Source organism: Lutjanus erythropterus, chromosome 18, assembly GCF_056507025.1.
Source record: "Lutjanus erythropterus isolate fLutEry1 chromosome 18, fLutEry1.hap2, whole genome shotgun sequence".
NCBI lineage: Eukaryota > Metazoa > Chordata > Actinopteri > Lutjaniformes > Lutjanidae > Lutjanus > Lutjanus erythropterus.
The window spans coordinates 15,628,901-15,645,479 of record NC_139334.1 but is presented as its reverse complement, the minus strand read 5'-3'; the positions used below and the strand labels follow the sequence as shown (position 1 = coordinate 15,645,479).

At 38.4% G+C, this 16,579-nt stretch overlaps 2 protein-coding genes across 4 annotated transcripts; one reads left to right on the top strand and one right to left on the bottom strand.

Moving 5' to 3' along the window:
- The first annotated feature begins 412 nt into the window (after window positions 1-412).
- tmem234 (transmembrane protein 234) lies at window positions 413-4,829 on the top strand. 3 transcript variants are annotated; one of them, XM_084742891.1, is made up of 5 exons: window positions 413-487; window positions 1,002-1,153; window positions 1,259-1,325; window positions 3,437-3,529; window positions 3,886-4,829. In XM_084742891.1, exons 1-5 carry the CDS (start codon window positions 472-474, stop codon window positions 3,996-3,998), a joined length of 441 nt encoding a protein of 146 aa, XP_084599017.1. In that variant the 5' UTR covers window positions 413-471; the 3' UTR covers window positions 3,999-4,829. The 3 variants fall into 3 exon arrangements, with proteins under 3 accessions (XP_084599017.1, XP_084599014.1, XP_084599016.1); XM_084742888.1 differs by having other exon boundaries at window positions 415-529; XM_084742890.1 differs by lacking the exon at window positions 413-487 and adding an exon at window positions 536-675.
- On the bottom strand, window positions 4,433-15,939 carry dcdc2b (doublecortin domain containing 2B). Its single transcript, XM_084742969.1, has 15 exons — window positions 15,795-15,939; window positions 15,291-15,588; window positions 14,298-14,349; window positions 12,019-12,089; window positions 10,587-10,718; window positions 10,353-10,487; window positions 10,124-10,160; window positions 9,963-10,028; window positions 8,308-8,476; window positions 8,075-8,184; window positions 7,882-7,950; window positions 6,654-6,725; window positions 6,480-6,530; window positions 6,227-6,377; window positions 4,433-4,455 (listed from the first exon to the last, which is right to left on the bottom strand). Exons 2-15 carry the CDS (start codon window positions 15,569-15,571, stop codon window positions 4,433-4,435), a joined length of 1,419 nt encoding a protein of 472 aa, XP_084599095.1. The 5' UTR covers window positions 15,572-15,588; window positions 15,795-15,939.
- Between the last annotated feature and the right edge of the window lie 640 nt (window positions 15,940-16,579).

Here is a 16,579-nt window from a genome sequence, read left to right as displayed (position 1 = left end):
CCATAGACGTTAATTTGCAAAGACACCCCCGCCCATTTTCACATACAGCCACAATGAAATACAACTTACGTCCCTGAAATTGATTAAATCCAAATGTAAGTGAGAAAGGCAGGAAAGAAAAGGGGTGAATGTATAATCCTAAATATGGTGGTTGTTGTATTATTAGATGAGACAAAATTGGACCCAATGGTGAATCTTTGGCTCATTTTAGACACATCATCCAGAAGCATTTATTTATAAAGACTCCACCCATCTTCACATGCTAGTGAAAAGAAAAGAAAAGAAAAGAAAAGAAAAGAAAAGAAAAGAAAAGAAAAGAAAAGAAGCAAAAGAGGTTGAGGTGAATGAGTGATCCTAAAGATGTTTCTGAGGAAGTTATTGCGCCCTCAGCTGGTACATTTTGGTACAGTATATTTGAAAAGCCCCAACTACAAGCTGCATTCAAGATGACAAGAAACGAAATGTTGCACAATGTTCCAGTTTAACAGTGAGACTGTCGTCATAAAATCGTTCGTTTCTTGGATTTTATGTTAGTTCATCTTCTAGGTTAACTTTATCAAATAAATCGGTTTAAAGGAGTGTATTAATGTGTAAATTTAAATAAGGTTAACTAACAACAGCAGAACAGTCTTGAATGCAGCTTCACAGTGACTGTTTGCATGATGGTGACCGTGGGTAAGCGGCTAACAAGCTAGCTCATTTATCCTCTTAAATCATCATATTTGCCAACGTTTTAAAGATAGCTTTTGTATTTTGATATCGAATATATATTCCTACGTGCCTGCTTCCTCTTTAGCATTAATAGCACAAAACTAGCTATATATAACTAAAATGTTAGAGCTAATGCTAAGGAAGTAAGCTAACAAAATAGTTAGCTCAGGTGCAAGCTGCACTGTTTTATCGGGTGGCTTGGTCAGTGTTAAACAGACCTGTCATGTAACAATGCTAGTAGCATATATTAGTCGGCTATAAAGTGACAGGATGATTGTGTTGTGTGTCAGTGGAGCTGCTGAGTCTCCTGCTGGTGTCGGTGCTTTGGGGCTGCACCAACCCTCTGCTGAAGAGAGGCACAGAGGGGATAGAAAATGTCACCAAGACCAGCAGAGTCTCACAGCTGCTGGCCGAAGTCAAGTTTCTGTTCCTAAACCTCAAGGTAAGTCATGAGATCTGCTCTTGTTTGCAAGTGTGCATGTTTGAATTGATTACTCTTCCTTATAGTTGGTTTTAATTGCACCTTCTCCCTTGTGTTGGTGCCCAGTACCTGGTCCCATTTCTTCTGAACCAGAGTGGCTCTTTGGTCTACTATTATACACTCTCCACCACAGGTGAGACCACACTTCAAACTCAACATCATCACTGTCTGTAGCGTCTATAGGACAGAATGGGTTTAGTTGTTAGGACATAGGTTGACTATATGAGGATGGATGAAATTCAGGACAGGGAGGTGGAGGTGGGTGTGTCAGTTTAGAAGGATTACAATAAAATAATTTAGACATCATTTGGTATTAATATTATAAAAACTAGTGACGGTCTGAGGGTGATATGAAGGACAACTTCTCACAACAGCTGAGCTGGTTTAAACTGGTCACATATCATCAAAAATCCCGTATTTATTGCCAAATCAGTGCAATAGACAAATGAAAACACATCAGTAGTACTCTAACATATTTTACAAAAATGAACAGGATCTTTTTTAATAATTAAAAGCAGGAATTATAGTCTAGATAAGTGATTTGATCTGAATATTTTTATGAATTCATATGTTGTTGACATTATCTATTACTATAATGGTTCATTTTTTCGTGACAGAATTTGGGTTTGGGGACAACTGCTTGTAATTTGGGACTGTCCTGAATTCTTCAGGATGTCTAGTCACCCTGTACACAAGTCAATTGACCTTTTACAACAGCCACATTGACTAGGGCTATGTACTGGCAAGAATCTGGTGATACAATACGTGTCACGATACAGGAGTTGTGAATTCATTTATTGGATATTGCGATACTATAATCAAGTTGATATATGTTTACAGTATTACAAAACATAATATTCCAATACTCAAGTGTATCGATATTTTCTTACACCCCTAACATTGGTATGAAATAGTAAGTAAACAGTACAGAGCCTTTCCAGTGAGCCAACATGCACAACAGCAGCACCCCGACTCTGTTTGACCTGAGTGGAACAGAACTTCAATTAGTGTTATTGATGACGCCTGTGTGAAAAAGGCCTATAAAAATATCACAGCTGATATTTTAACACGTGAAGAGAAGAGGAGTAGCTAATAACATTAATGATAGATCAGAAGTTCCAGTAAATGTGCCAGTAAATTGTCCCAGTGAGCCAGTGAGCACAGTACCAGAGGTCTGGAAGTGACTAAGCTAAATGTATTACACCTGTGTTTCCTGTTATGACAAATCAAAATGTCTTCAGAGCAAACGTGACTTGTCATGGCAGGGAAAGTACAGGCATTACTAACAACATTAACAATAAGTCCATTATATTCCAGTGTCCCGGTAGGTCATGACGATGTGACACTGAGGCAGCAGGCACAATAACAGGACCTGCTATGACATGTCAAAATGTCTTCTGTGAATGATGGAAGTCATGACTTCAGGTTTTAACTGTGAATTTTTACCCTATAAGTCAGCATGAATTTACAGCAACAATTCCAAACAAAGTTGGGATGCTGGTCAAACTTTTTTCTTTATTTTTACATATACTCAATTAAAAACAATACAAAGAGAATATATTTAATGTTTTACCTCATCATCTATTGATTTTTGTAAATATGTGCTTATTCTGAGGATTATGCTAACAACATGTTTTAGAAAAGTTGGAACAGGGGGGAAACAAAAAACTAGGAAATTTGTAAAATGCTCAAAAATAAAAAACCTGTTTGGAACATTCAACAGGTGAACAGGTTCACACAGACACACCCTTCTTCTTTATATTTCTACTTGGTTTCTTGGATAACATTACATATAGAATACATATCCATTTACAAACACGTCTTCAATAAACATGGGTTTTATTTAAAGGGTGACTCCATCTGTGTTTTTTCCCAGGTTTTTCAAATGGAAACTCCCACTATATGAAACCTGTGTTGAAACCTGGTCATTTGGAAAAACATAGTCGTAAGGGCTTGGAAAAATAGAACTTTGTCCAAAATGTAAATGTTCAGATTTGAATACATTAGGAAACACTACTGGGAAGCTGCAGATTGATATATAAACCTAAAAAACCCACCACCAAAATAAGAGACCCACCTTTTAAACAAACCATCAGTCTTCATTGAGACCATAACTTACTCTTCTGGTCATTTTCTATTTTGTACAGAGATTTGCATCATCTGTGTGCAGCAGGACACAAACAAGTATGCTTGTTCATTTGGTGGCAGAATAATAAATCCAGTTTTCTCCACGTTTCTCATCAGAGTTATCGCTCGCTGTTCCTGTGGCCAACTCTCTCACCTTCCTCTGCACTCTGCTCACTGGGAAGTTATTGGGTGAAGAGTTTGGAGGCAAACGTGAGTGACTCATTTTCTTGGTTCTCATACGCTACCTTTCTGTTCGGTGCCAGGGCAGCCACGCAGCAGGTGATATTGATATGCACAAGGACAAATCTACCATGCTAAAATGCTACAGGGATCAATTATTGGGCTACTGGAACATGTTCAGAGACTTCAGGGACCATTTCAGTAATAATGTTGCATAAGCAGGAGATTACTTTACTGGCATACCAAGACGCCATTGAGCAGTTAATTCCCTCCTGTGCTTTTCTCCTCTCTTTGAAAAAAACTGTACTGGTTGTGTTCTGTATTTTAAGATGTGCTTTTTTTAACTCTCATTTCATATCTTCCTGCACACACCTCACTCTGTGCAGAGGCTGTCGCAGGAATGTTCCTGACCATGGCTGGCATCACTCTGTGTGTTATAAGCTCCATTGATGACAAAGACACTGGGAGGCAGCAGAATATGACGCAGGTCATACACTAACAGAGATTTAGGATTAAAGCAGATTCTCCCGCACCTTAAAGTGAATCCTCAGCGGGGTTTTGGGGGGGGGCAAAGCGGAGCTGGAGCAGGACTACAGGGGGCAATTTAGATTCAGGCAGCGACTGCTTTAGAGCAACGGTTGTGGTGGGAGAATTGCGCCTAAATGAACTCAGCGTGAGCTTGAAAAGACCTGTCCAGAAACTCTCAGACCAAGCTGGAGGGGGAAGTGGGTTCACGCAGGGTTCACCTCAAGGGTAGACTTAATTTATGGTGCTTGCATAGAAGTCAGTGGTTGTTAACTTTGACTTTTAAGCACTCTGCTGCCCCGCCATGTGACTGGCATCTGCATAAATGCTATAGAGACCACATACAAATAAGGCCGGAGGTTTGAAATGGACCAATTAGATCTAACCTCCTAGTTTAACGGGAATGGTTTACTGCGGCTGCCTTCTGTCTGCTGTGGGAAGAGCGGGACACAGGAGAGGACAAATTGCTGTTCAGCTAGAGCATAAAGCTATTTCTCAAACTTATTTTCTTCCCCTGCTGCCTTGTGTCCACGATGTATGACTGAGGGAGATATACCACTGTTATTTTCTCCAGTTCTTTGTGAAGCAGGAGAAACAATGACTTAGCTGTTAACAGTGAACAGCCTTGTTGTACGCTCTGTAAACAATATAGACTTCAGAAATAACAGTATTGTACATAGCAATATATATTTTTATTCTCACAGTATTTAAATTGACACAAAACAATGTACAGATGACTTTGTGTTTGTTGCATCTATTCAGCTTGCAACTGATATTTTGTCAATAAATTGTTGGCAAAACAAAACTCTTTATCATCTCAATCATTGATTCCTGCAAATCAAAATACATTCAGGCTTGAAATGTTCCAAAACAATGTGTCTTATGTATATACTTCATAAGTATGGAAGAGTATTCGGGCATGAGAAGAGAAATTAGATGAGAGGAGGAAGAATTTATTTTGTATTTTGAAAATTAAGTCAAAATGTGGAGAAGAAAGTTGAGATACTACAGTATTTCAAGTTTCTTCTTAAAATGAAAAGTAAATTAATAAATAAAACTTCCTCTGATTTGTATTTTGTTATGCCTGGTCCGAATGCATAAAGTATTAATTTATTCTCGACAATTCGACTTTATTCTAGACATTTTGACTTTTGCATTTTGAGAGTAAAGTTGAAATGTCAAGAATAAAGTTGCAATACATTTCAAGAATTAAGTCTTTATTCTCAACATTTCAATATTATTCTTGACATACAACCGTTTTGTATTTTGAGAATAAAGTTGAAATGTTGAGAAAGAAAGTCAAAATGTCAAGAATTAAGATGAAAAACATTTCCACGTATAACATCCAAATAGTATTTTAAGTTTATTTTTAACATTTCAACTTTATTGTAAAAATGTACAAATTAAAAGAATAAATTAATAAAATCTTTCTCTGGTACATTTTTTTATGACTTGCCCTCATACAGAAAGTTCAACTTTATTCTCAACATTTTCAATTTTTGGATTTTGAGAATTCAAGTCAAAATGGCATTTTAATCTTGTTCTTGACATCTCGATTATATGAAGAAAGTGATACATTTTTTATCAACTTTTTGAACTGAAGTTGAAATGTTGAAAAAGTCAGTTGAGAATCAGGTTAAAAAAAGGTATTTCAACTGTATTCCTGACATTTTGACTCAATTTTTGAAATACACAATTTAAAAAAATCTTCCTCCTCTCATTTTTTTAGGTCCTAATAGTCTTACACATAAATTGCATCACTGAGTCTCTGCATCAGAATTGAAGAAGAGGGACGACACAGTATCATAAACAGCTGTACAATACATCAAACACCACGTTTGGTAACCATAGGTGTCAGAAAAGTTTTGTTTTGACAGAGTTTATGGAGTTATTGTTGCTGTGGTTTGTAGTGTTTTGTACTAGAGCTGTGTGTTCATCTTCTGTAGTGTTTGTTCTGATTTTGTCAGGGATTCTTCACATTTTTGACTTACTTCTTGGCTCATTACCACAGCTAAAGTTCTACCAGTTTAATCAAACATTCATGTAGCCATACGCAGTAATTGCTGTGCCTGTGGCTGCAGTCGAACTGTTACGATGTGACCTCCTCCCGATGATGGTTTTGTTCTGCTGTAATCAACGGGGCGTCCTGTGGGCTCTCCTGTTAGAACAAATTAATAGAAGAGTGTAAAATAAAAAGCAAACACTGTGTCTGGTTATGGTGATGCCAACAAGAACCGTCATGCACTGTTTTAGGATGTGAGGAGGGTAAACTTGCCTTGTCTTCCCTGTTCTTTTCCTGAGAGGTGGATGATGAAGGCCGTGATTTTGAGTACGTCTGATTCAGCTCTGGCTCCTTTAGAAAGAACAGACACATTGATTGCAGACTACATTTCTGTTCTTACTGACTGGAAGCTGTTACAGAATGTTCTAGCAGTTGTGTGTGTGTGCACTGTACCAGTGTTTCAGCAGCAGAATTTTCTGTCTGTTTCACACCACCTTCTTCAGCCTGTACAGGACAAAAATATTATATTCTGAACCCATTTATACACCAAAAGTAAAGCGAACCTGTTTATTAGGACACATGTATTATGATTATATAAAAGTTACAACCCACTCACACACACTGTACCTGCTTTCCATTGTGTTTGTGTAGGTGTTCTCCCTCATTGTGCGGCTCCCTCTTGATAATTTGTGCATGTCTCTTGAGAAAAACACAGTATCACGTGTTTGTGCCAGAGAAATACATAAGGGGAGAAAACACTAAATGTTTGTGTATTACACATAGAACAAGACTTTCTGGACTAGTTTGGGTCTGTTGTTAAAAGATGAGCTGGTGAACATTTTTCCTTTTCCATTTTCTGATTAAAAAAATACATGTGTAAAAATAAATGCAGTTATTACCAAAAATAGTATAATCATCTTGTATAATAAACTCATATAACAATTTATATCTAACTAATTTAACACCTTTCAAAACAGTGCCTTACATGAGAAAAGCAAAATTACAATTCTGCACTACAATTATTTAAAATCCGATACATAAAATGCAATAAAAATAAAATAGTTACTAATATACTACCAAAAAGAGGGTACTAAATTAAAACAGATAAATCAGCATCATAAAGAGAAATTATTTAAAATATGTTACCAGTTGTGTGTTTTTAATGCTGCTGCTTACATACAAATAACAAGGAATTAGGGATGTATCATTAACTGATAAGAATTTAACCGATTAAAAAATGTATTTAGCAATAATTAATCAATAGTCTAGAAATGGCAGTTATTGCCCCTTATTTGACATTGTATTGTCTGGTGGAGGCATTTGATGAATAAGAAAACTTAAACTTCTACAACAGAGAAAAAAAATGCATTTTCCATCATATTAATTATTAATGATGAATTATTTATCAATTAATTTGCAAACCTTCAAGGCCCTATTTTAAGTATGATTATAAGTGTGATAATTAAGTAAATTATATGCTACATCATGGCCCTCACAGTTTCCAGATCAGTGGTTTGATGTGTTAGACGGCATGCACCACCATCAAAATGATGAATCAATAAATATCTATGTTCATACTTTAAGTAAAGAGACCAAAACTGTTCTGGTGGCTCATGCTGGAAACATTTTATTGAATATTATTGAACTGTCAACTGTGTAGACTAAAGCCTCACAAAGAACACTATAATGCAAATGAATCCTGACATCCATCCATCCTGACAAAAACAAATTCCCTGCACTGTACATGAGAGTGAATGAAAGTGAAAGACAGTGTTTTTTCCCATTTCATCACTTAGATAAGAAGCCAACAGATTTACAGAGGACGTGAAGAAAATAATGTTTAATTCATGCCTACCTGCTGTGTGTTGTGCAGAGGATCGTTTTGGTTGTTTGGTTCTTCATCCTCCACTATTTCTGCAACTCTCTTTAGATACAAGATGACAGACTTAGATTTATCCCTGCTCTAAACATTAGTCAGGAATTTATTTACCTTCTTCAGTGATATAGCGTCATACTATTCAGTTGTGAGGACACTGAGAGGACTGTACCTGGTCAACAGGAAGCTCTGTAACTGTGTTTTCATCCTCATGCACCTCCTCGGCTCCTCGTACTTCCTCTCTTCTCTTGCGTCTTGCTGTTTTAAACACACTGGGCGGGACTGTGATAAACAGACATCAAAAAGCTGCTGCTGTTATGATGATTAACACACAATTAATTAAACTCACTGCAAACATGATGAAGTTAAATTTAAAATGAGAAATATAAAGTTGGGGTTTCTAACCAGATCCGTTGCTGAGTGGTGGTCTTGGCTGTCGTCTGTTGTTGTTGCGGATCTTGACCGGCCTGGCGAAGAACGCAGAGGTCTCCTCTGGTCCCTGTCCTCTCCTGTTCCTCTGCTGTGTGCATGCTGGAGCTTCATCTCCTGTCGACTTCACCCTGCGACCATCGGACTGAAATTCACGTGATACAACTGAATGAATATAATGACCAGCCACGACAGCTTGTGCCATCATTTTCCCCTTTTGACTCTGTGAAAGCCGTATCTCAGCACCAAACCATTCACCCAGCTCCTCCCACAGTCTCTCTTGTCACCTGCCCGCATGAAATAAAAACATGGACATCATCAAACCTACTCAAACTCAACAGTAACAAAACAGAGCTCATGGTTGTGGCCCCCAAGGTGCAGAAGGGTGGAGATGTCCTTGTCACCGTGGACGACTGTTAAATCCGCCTGTCTCCAGAAATCTGCAACCTGGGTGTCATTCTGCTTTGTACCACCGTTAAAACGCTCTGTGGCAAAGACCTTCACGCTTTCATCACCTCCCATCATTTAAAAAAAAACTTCTGAAAACCCACTTGTACACCAAGAACATCTAGCTTCTCATATCTTCAGCAATCATTTCTTTTCTGTTCTTGTTTTGTTTTCTTTCTTTCTTTAATTAGTCATTTTTGTTCATACTCTGTAAAGCGGCTTTGGGTACCTTGAAAGCATTATAAATCCAAGTTATTATTATCATTATCATTATTATTATTATTATTGAGTCTCATCATGGCAAAATGTGGTCCGGGAGACAGATTTATCTTGTCTGTCTGTGGACAGATTTTGTCCACGAGATAGCATCGTGGGTTGAGATCAAAATGAAGGCCAAGGTTTGAAGATGCTGTGGTCAATGCAAGGATGCCGGAAGTAAGGATCTAGAAAGCAGGAAACGGACTATTTACACCCCAATTTATTAAGGCTCAGTTTCGTTGTATGTCAAGGACCACTGTATCTCAATTCCAGTCATTCCCATCAACTCTAAGACATAAGTAAAATTTAATCTTGTGAGTCTGTGTGTGTGTGTCATCATGGGAAAATGTGGTCCTGGAGACACCTATTGAAGCAGTTTGTTTTTTACACATCTCCTATTTTTTATTTTTACATATTTTACATACTTACTAGTTCTACATCTATCCCTCTAATTTTTATATACTTATATATACTATTCTTGAGGATGAGCAACTGTAATACAACCAAATTCAATAAAGTATTTCTGATTTCTGAGTACTTTGGAGGGTGTTCAGTACGTCTGTGGACAAACTTTATCCATGTGATAGAGTCAAAATTGTGTAAGATGCAGACAATGAACAGATGTGTAATCCTGTTAAAAGCCCAAAATATGATCTTAGGAGAAAAAAAAGAAGGCAGAGTTTGAAGATGGGTGTGGTTTGACTCATTAGTACTGAGGACTCATGTAATAATGTAGTAATGACTACCGAATACTCGGGGACCTGAACGTCAACATGTTGATGTGTGTTGTGGCTGGTGTGATGGTTTGTCTCACTGGTGCACTGAATGTGTTAGGCACCACACAGCAAACAAATTAACAGTCCCAATATAGCCCTTGGAGTGTGAATACAAGACAGTGTTGGACTTTCTTTTTTTTTTTTTTTTACCTCGGGGGAGTCGAGGAGAGCTGAGTCGCTGTACTGGTCTTCTGGACCGCTTCCTGCTTTCCTGTTCTAAGAGAAACACACAGACAGCTGTCACTCAGACCCAACATGTTGAAAATAACATGACATGAATGTAAGTGAATTACACTATTAACTGAAGGTACCTCATTTCTCCTTAGCCTTCTCTTTCCTGGGTAATATCTGCAAAACATTAAAAGAAAACACTGGAATGTGAAAAAAGTGATAGAAAGATAAAAGTGCACAGAAATGTTTTGTTCATTTTCTCTCATGTCTGAGAGTCATTGTTTTATTTTAGACAGAAGAACAGCCAGCACAGATGTACATAAACACACATCCTCACACACGTTCACAGAGGCCCTTGCATAACAATACCTCTCTGTAGCTTTTGAAACCAACAGCTCCACGTACGGAAGTTTCTTGAACCTCTCGGTTCCCACGGCAACATAGTAGTGGCCCGTCTCCAGCTCCACAGCTGAGGACACAGTCACTCCTTCCAGAGAGCACAACCTAATGAAGCACAGGGGTTATATGGCTTTCTCTCTCTCTTTGTGTTCTACAGAGTGTATGTACTGTATATATAGGTGACTGTCTGTCAGTGTCACTGACCTGCGCACTGCACCGGTCCGTAAGCTGACCTTCTCTGTGACCAGACTCAGGATCTGCTCCAGGTCCTGCCGCATGCTCCGAGGAATGATAAATCGGAATGGTGGACACAAGAGATCGCCGTTACGGAAAACACTGAACAAAAAGAATTACAAGGGTAACATTTTAAAAAGATTGCTAAAATAAAATTCTGTGTTGAATAATACTTAAATAATACATGCCTATATGTGAACTACAGTATAACAGTTACTGATCAGTGTAATGTTTCATCTGTTATGTTTTGTGCTTGAATTTGAATTAACTCCTTTGAAAAATGCTTGATTTCAACCTAATCTGGTGTTGTAGCTATACAATCACTCCTGTGCACCAAAAGACTTTTATATTTTACATGAAATGATCCCCTCATCGTATTTGTCATGAATAGCTAAATAAATCCTCTGTTGATCCCTTACTCTCGAAAACAGCAATCATTAAACAATCAGTCAAATCAAAGATAATATGAAAAGCTGGTAAAATAAACAGAAAATTTACAATTTACATTGATTGCTGTGGAATTTGCAGTTGTATTAATGGTAACAATTTAGATGTGATTATAAAGGCTTCAATAGTGATGAAAATTTTGGTTTAGGTACCTTGAAAGTGCTTGCAAAGTCCACATTAATCCACATTATATGGAGAAATGCATTCTTAAGTTCAGCCAAAGCTATGAGATTTCAACAGTCTAGACAAATCAAGAGATTGCCTACAGTTACAGTATTTTAATTGCATTTTCCGCCTTTTGTTTCCCTGAAGTGTGTCTTTGCTCTACAGACATGCTAGTGGCTGTGTGAGGCTGTTCTTAAAATGTAAAAACATCTTACTTTGTCATGTTTGCATGGTAACATTTGCAAATATCCTCCCATCCTCTGGGATCCATCACTGTATGAAAATCTTTGCCATTAGCTTTGATATGATGAAAAGAAGATCCTGTGGGTCATTACAGTATAATGAAAAACTTTCTCAAAACAGAGAAGTACTATTCCAAAATAACAACTATGTACCTCAAAATGATGAGAAACTTTCTCATAATAGACATTATTTTGAGAATTTCTCATTATTTTGAGACAATAAAGTCATTATTTAGAGATATTGACTCATTATTTTGAGAAGTTTTCTCATTCTAATTCCTGAGAGGATCTTTTTTTTCCATCACATTGGTGTTGATGGGTTATCACACTAGCATAAGCTAGCTAGCCTTTAGCTAGCATAGCTAAAAACAGGCTAAAAAGACAGGAAATTTGAGATATCTATTTGATTTACAAAATCAGACTGCTGAGGCCTCATATTACATTGGGCTGAATTTTGAAATGCATTTTTAAGTGCATTTAAAAAATGTATCAAAACCCACTAAGGATAATTATAATTGTGTGTTTTAAATGCAGTATGTCCAACTCACTGTAAAATGCAAGGTATAGGTATAAACTTCCTCCATTTGGCTGAAACATTTGGCCTCTGGGTTACTTTGGCCTGCAGAGGACATTCAGAAAATCAGGTTCATGGTGCTGCAAAACATCATAATGTTTTCATTTTCCCAGCAATGTTGAAAATTCCCACATCGTTTTTACGTCACCCATGTCCTTCACATCAATTACAGAGCACGTCCATCACAGCTAAATCAGTTATTCCAGAAGTGTAATGACAAACTAACTATTCTGCTCATGTCAGGCTCGAGTGCTGCAGCCATGGAAACTAACATCATTCCAAGACTTCTCCGGTGGCACATTCACACGCCGGGTCTGATCTGAGGGCGCCTCTCAAAACTGTTACCCATGATGACCCATATCAATGAAATCTGGAGCCAGTGTCCGTGCCTCTGATAACATAGCTGGACTAAATCAATCAACTCAGAACAAACCAGACATTGATAATGTCCCTTCATTGTTTTTCCATTAAAGTGTCAGACGTTTAATGCATTTACAGCAGAGAAAGGAGGCGTGGGGCTGTGAATAAGGGCATTAGGCCTGTCCAGACATGCACATAGCCCTGATAACACTGTGTGAAAGCATAAGTCTTTGTTTCACCAGCGGGATCAAACACAACTCACGGACAGGCACACTTCCTGCATTGCTCCACAGCAACCACAACACAGGCATGTGAGACTTTAAATCCAAAGACTCCGCTTTCCAAATGGCAGACACCCAAGGCACACACAGTTACTCTCCACTCCTTTTTTATGTTTTTCAGAAAAGTAACACTGATGGATTCAGACTGAGAGAGAGCACTCTCAGCGTCTGAAAACCAAGCGGTCATCCCTGCCAGCTGGTCAGAATACAAAGCAAGCACTTGCCAGCATGAGTGGCTCTGTGTGTGCACTTGTGTGTGACATAAATTTTGTGTGAACGTTAAGGGAGCTTCTGCCTGCATATTAGTATCATCATTATCACCGCCATGGCCTATTCAGTAATGAGACTGCCAAAATGAAAATAAACAAATGACCTGAAAAATAAATTAATGCACCAAAATAACATTAAAAATTAATGTGGGTCTGGTGTTTTCAGCAAGATATGTAGAGCAGTGGCATGTGCTTCTGGTTCTTTTGAGTTGCACAGTCTGTCAGTCTGCATTCTGGTGTTGTCGGCAGGCTGCGGGTCAAAGCTCTGCATTGGTATTCTTTAAGTTGATATGTCTATCTGATCTCTGATATTGATCAACCAAGAGGCAAAACGTTGACCCCATGACACATTGTGTATGACAGACCCCTCATTGGTGTAATGAGGCAGTAATGCATAAAGAAATGTAAAAAGAAAATACAGAGATAAATAAGTTTGTGGAAATAAATAGAGTGAAAATTCAAAGTGAAATAACAGAAATAAATGCATAAACAATACATTTTAAATTGAATAAATGAATCAATAAATTAAATGGAAAAGTGAATGGCAAGTAAATAAATAGGGACTTAATACAAAAGTAAATAAATAGAGAAGGAAAATAAAAAAGTAACTGATTTATTGAGATTATTCTAATCAGACAGGAAACCACTGTTATACAAGCCAAATACTGCTCTTAAAACCAACCAAACTTAGGGGAAAACAGGCAAAATCAGCAATTTTACCTGTATTTATTTAGTCATTTATTTTTTGATTTTGGCAGTTTCAGACCTCCATAACAACCTCCCTGCCTTTCAATGCAAAAAAGTTTCAATTCAAATAGCCACAGAGAAGAGAGTTGGATTCAGATTCATTCAGAGAATTTTCTTGATGAAAACAGTCACAAGCTCTGATTCACTGCTCTGACAATATCCACCTGTAATTATTGAATCTAATGTCCCTCGAGACCCTTAAAAGGGCGCCCTGCGTGGCCTTAGCGACTTCTCTATGGACAGCACAATTATTAGCCAATTGTTTTCGGTAATTTGCATGACAACCAGTGACATCAATAGGACGGTAAGCCCAAAGGGTGACCCATGCACACACACACACACACACACACACACACACACTAATCTAACAAATGCTAACATTAGAATGTGTCGTCACAATTATAGGCATATATGAGCTTGTCTTGGTTAATGTAAAATCCTGCAGTCATGTTCCTGTTTGATTTGGCAGCAGCTCAAATGGATAAACTTGATCTGAGTACAAAGACGCCTGGTGGTGCATTCCTCCTGGTCAGACTGCGATTAATGAGTGATGGGGTGTGCAAGCAAGCTGTTCACATGACAAAATGAAAGCCTACCTGGGTTTCTTCACGGGCAACAGGCTGCTTTTTAATTCCTGTGCTCAAGTAACTGTGCAGGAAAACAACAAATATGACAACAAAAGGTATGTTAGGATTCATCTGAAATTAAATTACTGCCCTTGTCGAGATGGAAAGCCTCCATTTAGAACAACTGATGAGATGATTTGAAATGGGGTTGTATAAAATACTTATAGATAGTCAGTGTATGGCAGTCAGCATGCCTCCACTTCGAAGAAGCAGAGAGGAGCGCCAGAAGAGAACAGAAGCTAAACAATGAACCGCTGTGGATGGGGTCAGCAACAAAAGATATTAAAGTTACTTAAGAAAGGTCCACCTTAAAAACTCATTAACTTTTTGCGGTGGGAAACTGCAGTTATAGGAGTCAAATATTGCTCTCTCAAAACCAACCAAACGTCATAGACAAAATCAGCATTTCTAACACAGGTGTTGCTGGTCTACCGCTGCCTCGATCTCTTTGTTTGTTTGTGTTATTGTGTGACTTTGGTGTATGCAAACTATCCTTTTAAAACACCAAAGTCACACAATAACACAAACTAACAGATCAAGGCAGTGGTAGACTAGCAACTCCTGCAAACTGAGATGTAAAGCTACTGATTTCACCTATGAAGTTTGGTTGGTTTGAAGAAAACAATATTTGGATTATATAATGGTGGTTTCCCATCAGAAAAGGCTGTCAGACAGCAAAGTAAAGCTGTGAAAATATTCTAAATATAGCATACGCTTAAACTGATATTGGATTTTTAAGTGGCTAAAATACATTTTGCTGCTGACCCTGTCCACAGCAATACAATGCTTAGATCCCTGCACTGGTTCACCTGTTGCTTCTCTAAACTGGGGCTGTGCTGAACAGCAACTACTGTAGGTAATACCCTGACTATAGGTACCTCATACAACCCCTCTTAAAATAATCCAAACTATTCCTTTAAAATGACCCTTGATATCTTTAAATCAAATAGCTTTTGTACTCACTCCAATTTCTTGAACCTCTCAAAGCCGGCAGCAACATACTGAGCTCCTGTCTGAAGATCCTCAAGGTCTGTAACCCTGTGGCCCTGTCTGGGGGTGTACAGGGTCCTGATGGCCAGTGACGCTCCGATGCTCTGGGTCACTTCTGTCAGAAAGGCCTCCATGGTGGCCACCTGTCGCTGGTTGACCACAAACCTCCGTCCATTGTAGAAAGGGTCTCCATTCCTGTACACCACCACACTCTTTACTGGAGGCAGAGCGGTGGCTGCAGTGCTGGCAGCCATCTCTGAGCCAGCTGTTACTGTCACAGACACACATTTGAAAAAGGCGGTTACGTGTTTTAGATTCTCACACACCAGATTATTCTCTCCACATACATAATTTTACTAATTTTCTAACCATCTTCATACATTCATTCTTTGGATCACACTTATTCAACAACCACACACTCATGCAAACACATATTCCATGATATTTGATCCATACAGAGACTGCTCAGTCACTCACAAGCCTGCTGGAAGATGAAGCAAGGAAATCGCTGAATTGAAGGCAAAGGTGAAAATCAGTCCCTTCGGTTGTTGTGGTCTGTCTGGACTCCCACTCACCACGTTCTGCTCTCTCTATCCCCCTAAAACACACACACACACACACACACACACTCACACACACTACTTCACTGACGGTGGTGAGTATTTCCTGGTTGCTATGGCAGCGTGACAGCAATGACTGGCTTTGTGGGCCAAAGCATCGGCAGCAACCACAACAAAAGAGACAGGCGGAGGAGGAGAGAATGGGTGGGTCGCTGTGTTGAAAGCTGAATCAATAAGATAACCTCGACACCCGGTTGTCTGTTTTTTCCCAAAAAATAATTACCAGATCTATCATGCATAGTAGGATTACTGAGCGAGTGAAAGAACCAGCAGGTGACAGAAACATTGCTAAAATTTCTTAAAAGCGACCCCTTTTAAATATAAGGTTTAAAATAAAACAAAGACTCCTAGAGCAGGAAAACAAAATTCATATTCTTTTTTGTTGTTTTTTTAGCCTTTAAAAGTGTCTTTGCGTGGGTGCTCTTTAATGTTATTAATACCAAAAGAAAACAGCAGCTTAACAGGAGACACTTGTGAATATGTGTAGGATAATATTCTTGTGTGATGAGTGAGAGCTCATTCATTGTGATCCAAAAGAGAAACGTGAGCCTCTGTGAGTCATACAACAAACTTGCTTAGAGTCAAGGACCCTCCACTGAATTGTGCACTGAATGAACGCTCCTCCTACACAAAAGCAACCAA

Excerpts from the sequence above, each read along its gene's own strand:
- tmem234 (XM_084742888.1), top strand. The coding sequence starts at position 472 with ATGTTCCAGTTTAACAGTGAGACTGTCGTCATAAAATCGTTCGTTTCT. Across the intron at positions 530-1,001 it reads GTTCGTTTCTTGGATTTTAT|TGGAGCTGCTGAGTCTCCTG; the intron begins GTTAGTTCATCT and ends GTTGTGTGTCAG. Across the intron at positions 1,154-1,258 it reads TTCTGTTCCTAAACCTCAAG|TACCTGGTCCCATTTCTTCT; the intron begins GTAAGTCATGAG and ends GTTGGTGCCCAG.
- dcdc2b (XM_084742969.1), bottom strand. The coding sequence starts at position 15,571 with ATGGCTGCCAGCACTGCAGCCACCGCTCTGCCTCCAGTAAAGAGTGTG. Across the intron at positions 10,161-10,352 it reads GTTTCAAAAGCTACAGAGAG|ATATTACCCAGGAAAGAGAA; the intron begins GTATTGTTATGC and ends AATGTTTTGCAG. Across the intron at positions 6,378-6,479 it reads ATTCTGCTGCTGAAACACTG|GAGCCAGAGCTGAATCAGAC; the intron begins GTACAGTGCACA and ends TTCTTTCTAAAG.